The sequence below is a fragment of the Anabrus simplex genome, chromosome 2, assembly GCF_040414725.1.
Source record: "Anabrus simplex isolate iqAnaSimp1 chromosome 2, ASM4041472v1, whole genome shotgun sequence".
Taxonomy (NCBI): Eukaryota; Metazoa; Arthropoda; class Insecta; order Orthoptera; family Tettigoniidae; genus Anabrus; species Anabrus simplex.
In genome coordinates, this window is record NC_090266.1 from 955,815,096 (window position 1) to 955,829,025 (window position 13,930).

The following is a 13,930-nucleotide window of genomic DNA, read 5'->3' on the forward strand; positions in this document are numbered from 1 at the left end:
TTTGTCCCAATAACATAGAAGTCTTTGAGTTCTTTGTCACTTGCAAAAAATTATAGGCCTATCTTCCTGTTAGACTTGATGTGTCCAGTTTTCGTTCCTTTCCAATATTTACCTAGACTCTGGCTGTTCTTCTGTACTTGTCCTGTGTTCCTAGTGGTTTTTTCTTTTTACCACCTGTTCCTCTTTATCTTAATTCTTAACTGGACTTGTCTGGCTTTCTTATCCTACACCTTCTACATCAGGACTGAAGATCTGCCTAGATGGCTTCTCAGTGAGTGTTGAAAACCTGCCCTCGTGATGATGCTGGGTAGCAGAAGAAACATTAGTTGGAGAAGGAATGAATGTAGAAGAGCTGGGATTGTTGGGGAGAGCCTGTCGATGTGAAGACGGTAGTGTGTGAAGATGAAGAGATTGTCTTAGTCTCTGCTTTCTGTTGTTCACTCTTCCTGCAATGGCTCGTTATAGTGTTTATCCCATTGTGTTCCTATTCATGATCATATCTTTTTGTTTTCTACTTGAAGGAATGATTTTTCTTAAATGCATGAAATTTGGTTCATTTCCATCTAATAAAACATTTGGAACTTTCTGAGCAAACAAATATATTATTTTAAAATGATAAATTGGGCTAACAAATTCGATACATTCATTGTGAAGATTAATGCATAAAGACTGTTTTACATTTAGGATATTATTGTTAAAGCAGCCAAACCATATATATGTTATTTCCAATTTTATTTTATACTTTGATATCAATGTTCTCTTGTATGGTTAAGTTTCCAGTCTGCCTGGATAAACTTTTGCAATAGTAGTTTTACATTCTCAGCAATTTTTTTTTCTTCAATTGTACAGGGCAAGCCCTGAATGGGTTTGCAGTCCTTCTTGCATACCATATGTCTGTAAAATAGTGCAGTTGCAGTTGTACCATTCCTGTACGCTCGTAAAAAACAAAACAAAAAAAAACCAACTTTGATGAGTGGATAATCAAATTGAAAAACAGAGAAAAACTATAAAACTTACCCTGTTAAAGTAAGTGTTGAAAAAGCTCTCCCTTGGCATATAGACAAGCATAGCGTGATATTCCTGTTCTCTCTCTGCAATTGAGCCTTGTGAATCTACAAAATTTTGAGCAAATTGTGTTTTTCATTTCTTCTGTGGTGTAGTTTTTTGTTTTTTTATTTGTTTATAAACTCTTATCTTTCAAACTATCCCATCAATAAATGTCAAGTTGTTAAATCAGGAGAATGATCTGAAATTAAACCTACACCAATTATACTGTCTCGGAAAACTTCTCGTACTGCATTCATTGAATTACGAGTGGTATGCTGGAAATATCAGACTTCTCCTGCCGAGTCAGTTGGGATAAAAAACTTGTTCAATATTAATTCTGTGTATTGGACAGAATGGCATTAAAAAAATTGGCCCTACAAATCTTTTAACACAAATAGCACACCACACTCATATTTTAAGGTCATGAAGTGGAGTTTCATGAATTATTCTTGGATTCTCAAGTGACTAATATTATTTTTATGAATTTAAATGTCCATGGAAATAAAACCATGCTTGATCAGAAATGGTACTAATTCAGGATTTAATTCACCACTGTTGAGACTGAAAAAACAAATTGCAATAAAGGTTTCTGTGGCTGAAACACTTGGGCTTAAATTTCAGTTTTATTGCTGCCCACCATGCAGAAGAATGTGAAACCTCTCTTTGCTGAGCCACTTTCCTTTAAGACTATTTTTGGTGTGTGTGGGGGGGGGGGGGGAATCTCTCAGGTCTTACAAAAACATTCTGATTTTTTTCTTTTTTCATCTGTTAAGACCTGAGGAGCTTCGCTAGGCATTTCATCCTGCAGGTGCACAGCATTGTAAGCAGGCAGGCAAGTGATGAGTGCATCCTATTCAGTCACAGTGACATTGTGGTTATGTCACAGGCCATGAGAGATGGGCAAAGTTCTGTCACTCAATCACTGCAGCAATACCAGAGGTTGAAATGGAAGCAGAAAATAATTCAAGAGGGCAGAAACCAGTCTCTCTTAAATTTACATTGTAAGAAATAAGTTATTTGATTTGACTAGATACAATTGAATTAGGCCTACAACCTCAAAATATTTGTACTGTATGTATATGAATTACAATTTTCACTTACATTTTTAGAGGTGCTATAGAAACATTTCTGATACAATACAGAGTTAAGGTGGGTAAGCTATGGCTTATGGTTGATTGGGCTTAAATTATCTGATACCAACAATCCAATTATGCTTACCAGGGGAATAGGTTATTTATTTGAAGGCAAACTGTGTGTTTATTTGGTAAATGCATTTACATTGTTGTACTATAATCTTGGATAATAAATATTTGTTATCAATAGAGATGAAACTCACCATTTAGAGGCTTGGTATTATCAGACAGCTGATAAGTTTTAAATACTATTTGCAGAAATTCAGTGAACAAGGAAAGTCACACAGCATTACAGTACTGTGCCAAATCTAGTAAGCTCATTGAATTATGCAAATATATTACCTTTTGCTGTGACATAGGCTTGCTATGAAAGATGACCGCATTTACGTCAGGCCAGCTCAGCCACATTCAGCTAACCTCAACGGGCGCCCAACTGAGTATCTCCAGTTAAGACAGTTGGTTGTTTAACTATTTTAAATTTTTTTTTAGCACTGTACCCACAGTTTTAAATTCATTCATTTTTCTTAATTCTGCAACATGTTGGCTCTTGTGTGTCAGGAAATTGTTTACAGTTCTATTCTCACTCTTCCAATAGATTTGTGCTTCAGAAATCTACAGCATGCAGACATACACTTCATTCAGAAACCATAACATACACTAAACCAATACTGTACGTTAGATCTTACTGTACACTGTATAGAGAAGCTTATCGCAGATTAGCTATGTGGGTCAAGCGTCTTAACCAGACATGGGGCAGAGAATAACAGAATACTCTACAGAGTATCTCTCTTCTCAGGGTTGGTTACCAGATTTGGTGGACTTGCTGCTTGAGGCTGTTAAAGATGAAAAAAAAAGGCAGATAAAGAGGGAAATGAAGAGAAACTTCGGAGCTCTGTATCTTGCATACATTCCAATATTAGAGAATATCAATTTTGTTGAAAAGCTTGTGGTTAACATGTTTTGTTTCCAGGTTGATGCTTTAAATCCTGAACTATACTTTTTAATGGTTAAAAAAAATTATTTTACAGTGTGTGACACCTGTTTAGAGCTTTAACAGTTTTTATGTATATCTTTATCTCTCTTCTCAGGGTCGGTTACCAGATTTGGTGGACTTGCTGCTTGAGGCTGTTAAAGATGAAAAAAAGGCAGATAAAGAAGAGGGAAATGAAGAGAAACTTCAGAGCTCTCCCAACACAGATGTACTAGTTGCTCAGGTATGTAGTATAAGAAGATAGCCTCGATAATACACTGCCTGATCTGAAGTACCCGGACACCTACTTGAAACTGTCTTCGAAGTGTTCCTTGGTTATACTGCTCAGTAGTGGACATTCATATGTGGTGAAGGTGGGAGCAGTGAGCCCGCACCACATCACCCTTGGTTTTTATTACAGTTCAAACTCTGCGTCAAAGATTGTCTTAACAGGCGTCGGAAAGTCTCCAGGATAATGATGGACCCTTCTTCCTGTGGTGCTGTAGCAAATTTAGTGTTTTGGGTCATTTCTTGTAGTTCATTCCAGAGGTATTAAGTAGGCTTGAAATCAGGGCTCTGGGCTGGCTAATCCTTTCTCAGGACGGTATTTTCCACAAACCACTTGTGAACAGACCCTGCTCTAGGAAAGAAGCATTGTTTTGCTGGAACACGATAATTTCCAAACTGGTCTACTGAAGAAAACTCTTAGTTGATCAGAACGTCCTCGCTGCCGGGCTGAGTGGCTCAGACGGTTGAGGCGCTGGCCTTCTGACCCCAACTTGACAGGTTCGATCCTGGCTCAGTCCGGTGGTATTTGAAGATGCTGAAATATGTCGGCCTCATGTCAGTAGATTTAATGGCACATAAGAGAACATCTGCGGGAATAAATTCCGGCATCTCGGCGTCTCCAAAAACTGTAAACATAGTTATTGGGACGTAAAGAAAATAACATTATTAGAACGTCCTTGTATCCTTCTGCTTTCAGTGTGCTCTACGGAGAAAATTCCTTCCATGTTAACCACTCCCACAAAGTTATAGACAGTTGTCCAGACTGCCATATTTTACTCTAGCCACTGAACAGGCTGTCCTAAAATCATTCACCATTAGTTTTTGGACTTAAAATGAATCTTGTGCAGGCAGTGAAGCAGTGGTTTTTGGCATTGACCAGTGAAATGGGCTGGTGCTGGAGCCTTCAACCCCAATCCTTGTATTTCTTGGCACAAGACCAGGTGCTGGCTACACAATTATTGACACTGCAGAATTTACAGCCAATTGTATTGCACAGTGTCTTGCCATTTTCTTGTACCACCTCCTTCAGTGTTAGAAGATCCCATTCGGTGAACACGTGGCATACTCCACCATGGTTTGCACTTCATAACCACATCCCAGACGGTCATCTTCGGCAACTTGAGAGGGGTGGAAATGGCAGAGACAGATTCCTTACTGCTGTGGCAACCAATAACTATTCCACGTTGAAAGTGGCTAAGCTCTCTTGCTCTAATTCTGCAAGTATTTCGTAGATCTGAAAAACGTCGAGCCCTCAGCTGCCTTTTAAAGCAGTAGCAGCAAAAGGGGCAAACCTGTAGTGTCCGTACTCCAGAGGAGCAGCTATGAAAGGCTTCAGACTCCATGTTAGGGGCGGCCTAATTTTGAACCTAGCAGTAGGTATAAAATGCCTTTGGGTGTGGCGAGCCCATCATAACAATAGCCTATATGAATAAAGCAGATATGCCTCCGAAAATGTTAGGGCGTCCCCTACCGAACAATGTGGAAAGGAACCATATTTGTCCCTACCCGGCTACAGCTGGATAAAGGGAAATGATGATGATGATGATGATGATGATGATGATGATGATGAGCAGCGGTTGGAATCTATAATCTAGTTTTATGTATACAGAAGGGTGTCTGGATACTTTTGATGAGATAGTATATGTCTTCACTGACAGAAGCACTTGGCGAGAGGAAAAAGTAGCTTTTCCCCCCATTATTGTTCTTAGAATTTCCATTAAGAATTAATCTTTAATTTAACATGTTTGTGTTTCAGTGTCTTGCTGTTCTCCTGAATGCATCTCTTACTACAAAACCTCTCGTCTGTCTGTCTGTCAGCACTCTGGCATCAAAACCTGAGATTCAGGACAAGTTGCACTCTGAGCTCAACAAGAGTCTACAGACTAGTGTGAGTATAATTGATAAATCTAGCATTTTTACAATTTAATCTTCTCAAACCAAAATATTGTTTGTCATATTATTTTCCTTTGTTTTTCAGGCAGAAATCTCATTTGAATTGGTACAAAACTCAGAGTATTTGGACATGTTTCTGGGTGAAATGTTGCGTATGTACCCAATAGAATTCAGGTAAGAACTAATTTTTCTTTCTTAAATGTCTTGAAAATTCTGTTGCAGTCTATACTTCCATGTTTTATAAATGTCCAGTGAGAACTGCCCAGTGCATTTATGGCTCCATATATGAGCCACCTTCAAAATTTGGGTGGGAAGAAAGTGTGTATATTTTAAGAATTGTACTGTATTAATATAAAACAATATTCCTGAAAACTCGTAACCTTTTAAATTAAAACAAATCGCTAGAAATTAAACTATACGTGTTTTAAAAAATGTGAATTTTATTTGGTAGCTCTCTTTTAATCTTAAGTATATTATGCAAAAATAATCACTTTTTTTTATCGTTCATTGTAATAGACTAGTGTTTCCTCTGCAAGCAGTTCTGTCAATGGTTTATGTGCTATTCAGCTTAGCTGTTTTTAGTTAGCCTTTTTTAATAAAAGGATTGGTTTCTTAAAAGTCCACTGTAATGATTAATCATGTATGGAACAAGTTGTTTTAATCAACTCTTAACCCATTGACGACCGTTGTTACATTTCTGCTTTTAGTTCGGCTACCCCTGCAAGTAAAAGTAGTCCTCGCAAAACTCGACGTAATGTGTACTTGGCAGGTGTAGTTTCTGAAATGTCAAGTTTTATGGAGTAAGGGGTGGGTTATTCAAAACTCATCTTTCACTGCATATTACTCTGAGACTTCTAGCACAATACAGGATACAGAGAAGCACAACATACCCTAAAATAATTGTTAAAATTTCACATACAATACTAAAGAATTGACTAGTTCTTTGTAGGAGAAAATTTTGTTATGCTTTAGTCTCTCTTTGTCTTCACGCACTTACACCGAGAAACAAAACGTAGATTGCAGATTCTCCTTGCTCTTCCATGTAACAGCATTCCCTCAGTAGCCTGTAGTCCTTTACTGTGAGTATCTTTTTAACTTCCCCATTGTCTTCCATCTCTGAATCTTTTGATTCATCTTCATTTTTCTTGGTCATTAACATTGATAATATAATAAAGGCGGGGTATATGCCTTAGAATGTCTATTGTAAGAAACCGTATATTGGACAGCTGGGATGCAGCATAGCAGTCAGATATAAAGAGCATGTAAATGCTAAAAAACACTAGATATATTTGACCATGTGCACGATGATGATGATGATCATGATGATCATCATCATGGTATAATAATAATATCCATGGCTCAGGTGGCAGCGTGCTGGCCTCTCACTGCTGGATACAGTGGTTAAAATCCCGGTCACTCTATGTGAGATTTGTGCTGGAAAAAGCAGAGGCAGTACAGGTTTTTTTCCAGGTCATCCCTGTCATCTTTCATTCCAGCAACACTCCAATATAATTTCATTTTGTTAATGAATCGTTAATCATTGCCCCAGAAGAGTGCGACAGGCTTCGGCAGCCAGCACATTTCCTATCCTTGCCGCTAGATGGGGGATTCATTCATTCCATTCCTGACCCGTTGAATGACTGGAAACAGACTGTGGATTTTCGATGATGATGATGATGATGATGATGATGATGATGATATAATGCTAGATTATGTAACCTCGCTTAATAACTCAACACCCTGGCTTTACAAACTTTGAAAGGACCTCAAAAACGCAAACATAAGTTCAACAGACATCCTAGGAGACATCTTTAGGCACAAAGTAAACGACTGGGAAGCTACGTCCGAGCAACCACAACAAAAACAGTACCGACCAAAGTGGTCGGCGGAACATAAACAAGCCTTCTCGGAAAGAACGAAAACCTATTGGATAAACAAGAACCCACAGAAGAATTGACAGTTATTTGCTTAACATCTTTCAGTATTGGGAGAACTCGCTAATAATAATAATAATAATAATAATAATAATTTGAACCTTGCTTCTAGTATTTTCCAATGTAAATAACTGTGTGGCTGAGGCCGAAACTATGGTTAAGATCTTGAATATTATTTTATGTGCCAGATGGAAATGGGCCGTAAATAGTGTTAATCTCGAACCAGTATGGACCTAAAAAAGGAAATAGTGAAATGAGTATGAGTTATTGAGAATGATACGCGGTACTATAGAAAAGAATTGAAGATATGAAACTCACCTCAGGTCAATTTAAAAAAAAAAAATAATAAATTTATTTACGATCATTGACCAACTTATGAAATTAAGACATTCTCCAAGTAAAGGGAAATATATGGACGTCCTGGAGAAGTTGGAAATTCATCACAGAAGCACAACTTTGACAATCATTTAAATGAAAACTCTGTGGATGAAAATTCTTTAATCAAATTAGCAGATTAGTATTAAAGAAAAACAAAGGCCAGATAACATTCTACCTAAGCCATTAGTCCTCGCTCCCCACCCCATGTCTCAAGAACAGTTAGTGCTCGCATGTGTTTACCACCCTTACCTTCCCCGCCAGTAGCCTTGTTCTCTCTGCTTTCCCCGCCTGTAAGTCCCTTGCATGCTTAGGGTTACTATCAGCACGCTCCTGGCTGGAGAGTTAAATGTATCGTTCTGCGATGCGATTTTATTTGACGTAGATAAATATCACATGAGCACGTTCGCTTCCTTGTATAAATGACTTTATTTACACTGTACATCACAACACACAATTATACACAGTAGCAAATGACACTATATACAACACTCAACAACGGAGTACCCTGAAGTCGATTCTGACAAGTACAGATATCAACAACACTGACGCGCGCACTATAACATGCTCTTTTGAATTCACCGCCTCGCTCACTTTTGCTTGGCTCCAATACTCTGACTCCTCCTCAGAGCCCAGCAGTCACTCCCAGTTCATCTCTTGCCTGAGTCCTAAGAACTGAGAACTAACTTCACTGACTGACAGCTCGATATATATACCATTCGATCAACCATCTAGATTGATAGACTTCTGGAAGAGTCCTTACAACACTAATGGAACACACTCGAAACATCGATCGACCAGCTAGTCAAATGGGTACTCGAACATTCCTCTGCTATTTACAAATACCTATGGAAATATCTACAACATTCGTAATGTCTCTACATGTATCTGGATAATAAAACCTTACAGTAAGTTTCCAGAACCCTTCATATATACCAAATTATAGTACAATAAGTCTAAGATACGAACATTATGGAATTTTCTACCGCTTTTGGTTATCTAGATTTGAGGTTAAATTTATGCACAATACGTATTTGAGGTTATACAATTCTATACTACATATTTACAGGGAAACCATATACTAGTCATGTTTAACACTTGATGAAAGATAATTTAGCATTAAATAAACTATAATTAAACATACTAATTGAGGGTTTTACACCAATTACGATGTCGTACCTACGACAGATGACACATGCTGCCTTGCTACATTATGCAAGTTTTTTTCCATCATTCAAATATTACCGAATATTTGAATCTGGTTCTGATTATGGTCTTTTTAACAAAGACTTTATTTTAGAAATGAGGTCTACCTGGCACACTAGTCATATTTCAAAGATACAGCAGGATTGGTGGATCAGTTCTGTTTTAAATTGGGCTAGAATTTGTCATAGAATGAGTTTGCTCTACTGAAGCATGTAGAAAAGAGACAGATGGTCAAAATTTTATCTTTTTATCATCGTAGTTGGACTAAAAGTTTAATAACTCAAAACAATCAAGACCATAATTTTTAATTTAACATTTGACTTCCTTAATATAATAATGCCTTTCAAAATAAAAATTAAAGCGAGTTTTCAGTATTAAGGCAAGAACAGATGCAGCAACTTTTAGTGAATATCGAAAAACGTTAATGATAAAGAATTTTATATAAGGAGATTTTGCTTATGATGTTATCGCTGATGTAGAGAATGGCCATTTCTCAAAACTAACCCCCTGTGGGTAGGGGACACAAATGAAAACTTCCACGGTATTCCCTACTTCTCGTAAGAGGAAACTAAAAGGGTCCCCAGGGGCTCTCAACTTGGGAGCATGGGCTGGCGACCACTGGGTCCTTAGCAGAGTCCTGGCATTGCTTACAGTTACATGTGCCAAGCTCCTCACTTTCATCTGTCCTGTCTGACCTCCCTTAGTTAACTGTTGTTCTTTTCCAACCCTGACGGTATTAGAGCATTCGAGGTCTAGGGAGACTTTAATTTCCACGCCCTTCGTGGCCCTGGTCTTTCTTTGTCTGGTACTTCATTTTTCGAAGTGATGTACCCTTCTTTCTTTTTTTCTCTCAGTCTACAACCTGTGGGTGGGGGATGCAGATGTAAAATACACTCACGATATCCCCTGCCTGTCATAACAGGTGACTAAAAGGGACGACCAAGGGATGATTGAATCAGAACAATGAAACTAGTTTTGGTTAGTACCATCACGTGGGGAACGCCATGGGTTGCCTTTACTTGAGAGTAGTGGGTGGCTCAATATGGGTTTACAGTACCCATAATTAGTACCTCTATGTGGAACACCACGGGCTTACGTTGCCTTGATTAGTACCATTGTGAGAAACGCCACGGGTCTGGGGGTTGCCTGTGATCAGTAGTACTATATGAGCAACACTGTGGGTCTGCGTTGCGTGTGGTTATTACCCACTATGTGAGGAACACAACGGGATAGTAAGAGTCCCTACGATTAGTACACGTGTGAGAAATACCATAGGTCTGCGTTACCTGTGCGATGTATAGTACTTTAGTACCATAACATTTGGAACAGTGAGTCTACACTACTCTCGATCAGTACTGCAACTTGAGAAATACCATGGTTCTACTTTACTAGCGATAAGTGCCATTATGAGGGGCTTCTGACCTAGATTTTGGACCCCTTTGGACAACAAGAATCATTGATTCAGAATTGTTTTGTAAGCAGTCCCTTGATCAGTAATACTAATTTTTCAATATAGTTTCTGGGAAGGTGAGGCATTGCAGGTCGGATCCACTGATTGTTTAAAGTTCATAGTCATTGTTCATCATCTTTATGAATCCTAGTCAGTAGATCTATTTTGGAATTATTTTAAACTTTCAATATTGCGAGTTATCTTCGCTGATTATTTTAAATTCTAGTCATTGGGATGAATTTTGGACTAGTAAATTGTCATTGTGGTTTTCCGTGGTTTCCCAGTTTTCACATCAGGCAAATGCCGGGGCTGTACCTTAAGGCCACGGCCGCTTCCTTCCAATTCCTAGGCCTTTCCTATCCCATCGTCGCCATAAGACATATCTGTGTCGGTGCGACGTAAAGCAAATAGCGAAAAAGGGAAAATTGTCATTGCATTTAGTCTCATTTCGTACCATTAGGGGCTGATGAACAAATATTTAGGCCCCTTTAAACAACAAGCAGCATCATCAGAACAGTACGATTGATGATTTGAACAAACGCGGTTGCAAATTGAAATTTTGTTCAAGTGCAAGCAGTAGTAAAGTGGGAAGAGACCACACATTTTTTTTTAGGCAGCATTAGTGTGCTGATTGTAGTAAAACTATTCTGCATGGTAATAAGGTGAAGTGAATGAAAATCGAGGTTTTGTAGTATAAGCAGTGATCACAGCACAGGTTATAAAGCAACTAAAATAATTGTAGGCCTAATTATTTACTTGTAGTTATCCTAACGCTTGCAGATGTTTTTTGTATGATGAGATTGAGTGAACCATGAATGAAAGCTGAAGTTTTGAAGTAAAAGCCTATGCATTGAACTTCCCCCAGTTAACCAAATCCTGAGCACCAAAACAGACTACCATCCTTAATTTTGTATTACTAATTATTAATAAAAATTGTAATAAAAAAAGCAAATTCGTTAGCACATCACAAAGACTGTAGTAAACAAAGCTATTCCTGCACATGGGTCAGATTTTAAATGAGCGGCAACTAAATGATGCAATAGCTTTCCGCTGTTGGCACTTCAGAAGGTACTTCAATGCACAGGTATTAAGTAATGAAACTAAACAGCTTTCCGAAGTGAAAAGCGAAGCTAAACAGACATGAATGACGTATGTGTAATCTTTACAAAAATGTTGCAAAGTTTGGGCTGGGAAGACTTAGGAGAAAGGAGACGAGCTGCTTGACTAAGTGGTATACTGTATTCCGAGCTGTCAGCGGAGAGATGGCGTGGAATGACATCAGTAGACAAATAAGTTTGAGTGGTGTCTTTAAGAGTAGGAAAGATCACAACATGAAGATAGAGTTGGAATTCAAGAAGACAAATTGGGGCAAACATTCATTTATAGGAAGGGGAGTTAGGGATTGGAATAACTTACCAAGGGAGATGTTCAATAAAATTCCAATTTCTTTGCAATCATTTAAGAAAAGGCTAGGAAAATAACCGATAGGGAATCTGCCACCTGAGTGACTGCTCTAAATGCAGATCTTGATTGATTGATTGATTGATTGATTGATTGATTGATTGATTGATTGAAAGCTGCTACCTACCTTGTTCCATGAAGTGTTGTCTCAAAGGGAAAGGGATACAAATGTAATACCATAATGAACCTCGGAACAGAACACGAAAACATGCAGATGTTCAGACGAATAAATATGTACGGTATTGTAGTTACAATGATACAGTACTCTTAATTAAAATGTACCTATACTGTTTGCACTGTTTAGACCATGTTAGAAATTACAGTATTAGTCTAACCTAGGGCCTCTCAGGTCGCATGCACCAGTGCATTGCGCGGTGCACAGTGAAAGACTATTTTGCTTGGTTGACCAGAATGCAGACCCCCACTCCTCGATTTGGAGCAATAGCACTGTGTCTCTCTTTCTCCACGCATGTCTCGCTCGATCCGCCTGTCTCCCTCGTCCTCACTTGCTCTGTAGCACTCCAAATCCGAGCAGAGTTGAGCTTAGCCAAGTCATTCCAAGATGACGCACTGGTCTGAGCTGCGTGGGACCGATTCACTTATCCTCATATTTGTTATTGCCCTGTTTACTTTAAATCTTAGAATAGGGAACATGCATGATCCAGAGTTTTAATTAAAAATGTGTTAAATCTGATTCAATATTTCATGCAGAATTAAAAAATGTGTTCAGAATGTAGAAATAACTCGGACATGATTTAAAAAAAATTAAAGTACGAAAATGTCACATGACGCAAGTACGCATTCTCATTGGTCTGACTTCAGTGTCCAGGTTGATTTTATTAGCAGACAAAATCACAGTGTGCTTTGAGAAACAGGATACAGTTTAATGTATTTCTTCTTTATGTTAGTGTCTGGTAAAGTCAAGTTCAATTTCTATATCATCATCATCATCTGTTTACCCTCCAGGTTCGGTTTTTCCCTCGGACTTCGTAAGGGATCCCACCTCTACCGCCTCAAGGGCAGTGTCCTGGAGCTTCAGACTCTTGGTCGGAGGATACAACTGGGGAGTATGACCAGTACCTCGCCCAGGCGGCCTCACCTGCTATGCTGAACAGGGGCCTTGTGGAGGGATGGGTAGATTGGAAGGGATAGGCAAGGAAGAGGGAAGGAAGTGGCCGTGGCCTTAAGTTAGGTACCATCCCGGCATTCGCCTGGAGGGAAGTGGGAAACCACGGAAAACCACTTCCAGGATGGCTGAGGTGGGAATCGAACCCACCTCTACTCAGTTGACCTCCCGAGGCTGAGTGGACCCCGTTCCAGCCCTCGTACCACTTTTCAAATTTCGTGGCAGAGCCGGGAATCGAACCCGGGCCTCCGGGGGTGGCAGCTAATCACGCTAACCACTACACCACAGAGGCGGACTTCAATTTCTATATACCAAACAAAACCCCACAGCACTTAATTCCCTTGAAAGGGCTTTGGCCTGCCCAGCGACCACTGCTCAGCCCAAAGGCCTGCAGATTACGAGGGGCCGTGTGGTCAGCACGACTCATACTCTTGGCAGTTATTCTGGACTTTCGAGACTGGGGCCGCCACCTCACAGTCAGAGAGCTCCTCAATTCTAATCGTGTAGGCTGAGTGGACCTCGAACCAGCCCTCAGGTCGAGAGAAAAATCCCTGACCTGGCCGGGAATCAAACCCGGGGCCTCCCGGCGAGAGGCAGGCACGTTACCCCTACACCACGGGGCCGGCTCAATTTATATATGGTGTACAATAATCTGTTAGTTTTTGGACTTAAAATGAATCTTGTGCAGACAGTGAAGCAGAAAATTTATAAATTGTGTATAGTTCAGATATGCAAAATGCATGGCATACCACTCAAAACAAATTATTTATCAATGTGCCAATGGACAGTAAAACTAGGAAGAAATGCCAGTGATATATTGAAAAAGGCTACAGTTTATTGCTGTGTGAATCATTTTAATATAAGTTTAATTTGTTTGAACTTTTAATCACTTTTCCATGTCTGCTATTCTAGTTGTAAAACTTTAAATATGAATCTATGATTCTTTTAATTAAATGTTTCAGTTACATATTGGAGTATGGAAGTAATAAACAGTGCATAAGTTAATGCTGATAATTAAAGTATTCTCCAGATCTAACCCAAGTTGAC

The 13,930-nt window shown here is 39.1% G+C and overlaps 1 protein-coding gene across 1 annotated transcript in view; it reads left to right on the plus strand.

The window, feature by feature from the left end:
- LOC136863213 (cytochrome P450 3A16) overlaps positions 1–13,930 on the plus strand; it is a 193,029-nt gene that overhangs the window by 163,251 nt on the left and 15,848 nt on the right. Inside the window, exons 9-11 of the mRNA XM_067139583.2 lie at positions 3,269–3,394; positions 5,195–5,326; positions 5,417–5,505. Coding sequence (XP_066995684.2) covers positions 3,269–3,394; positions 5,195–5,326; positions 5,417–5,505 — 347 coding nt within the window. The remainder of the gene's footprint in view (positions 1–3,268; positions 3,395–5,194; positions 5,327–5,416; positions 5,506–13,930) is intronic.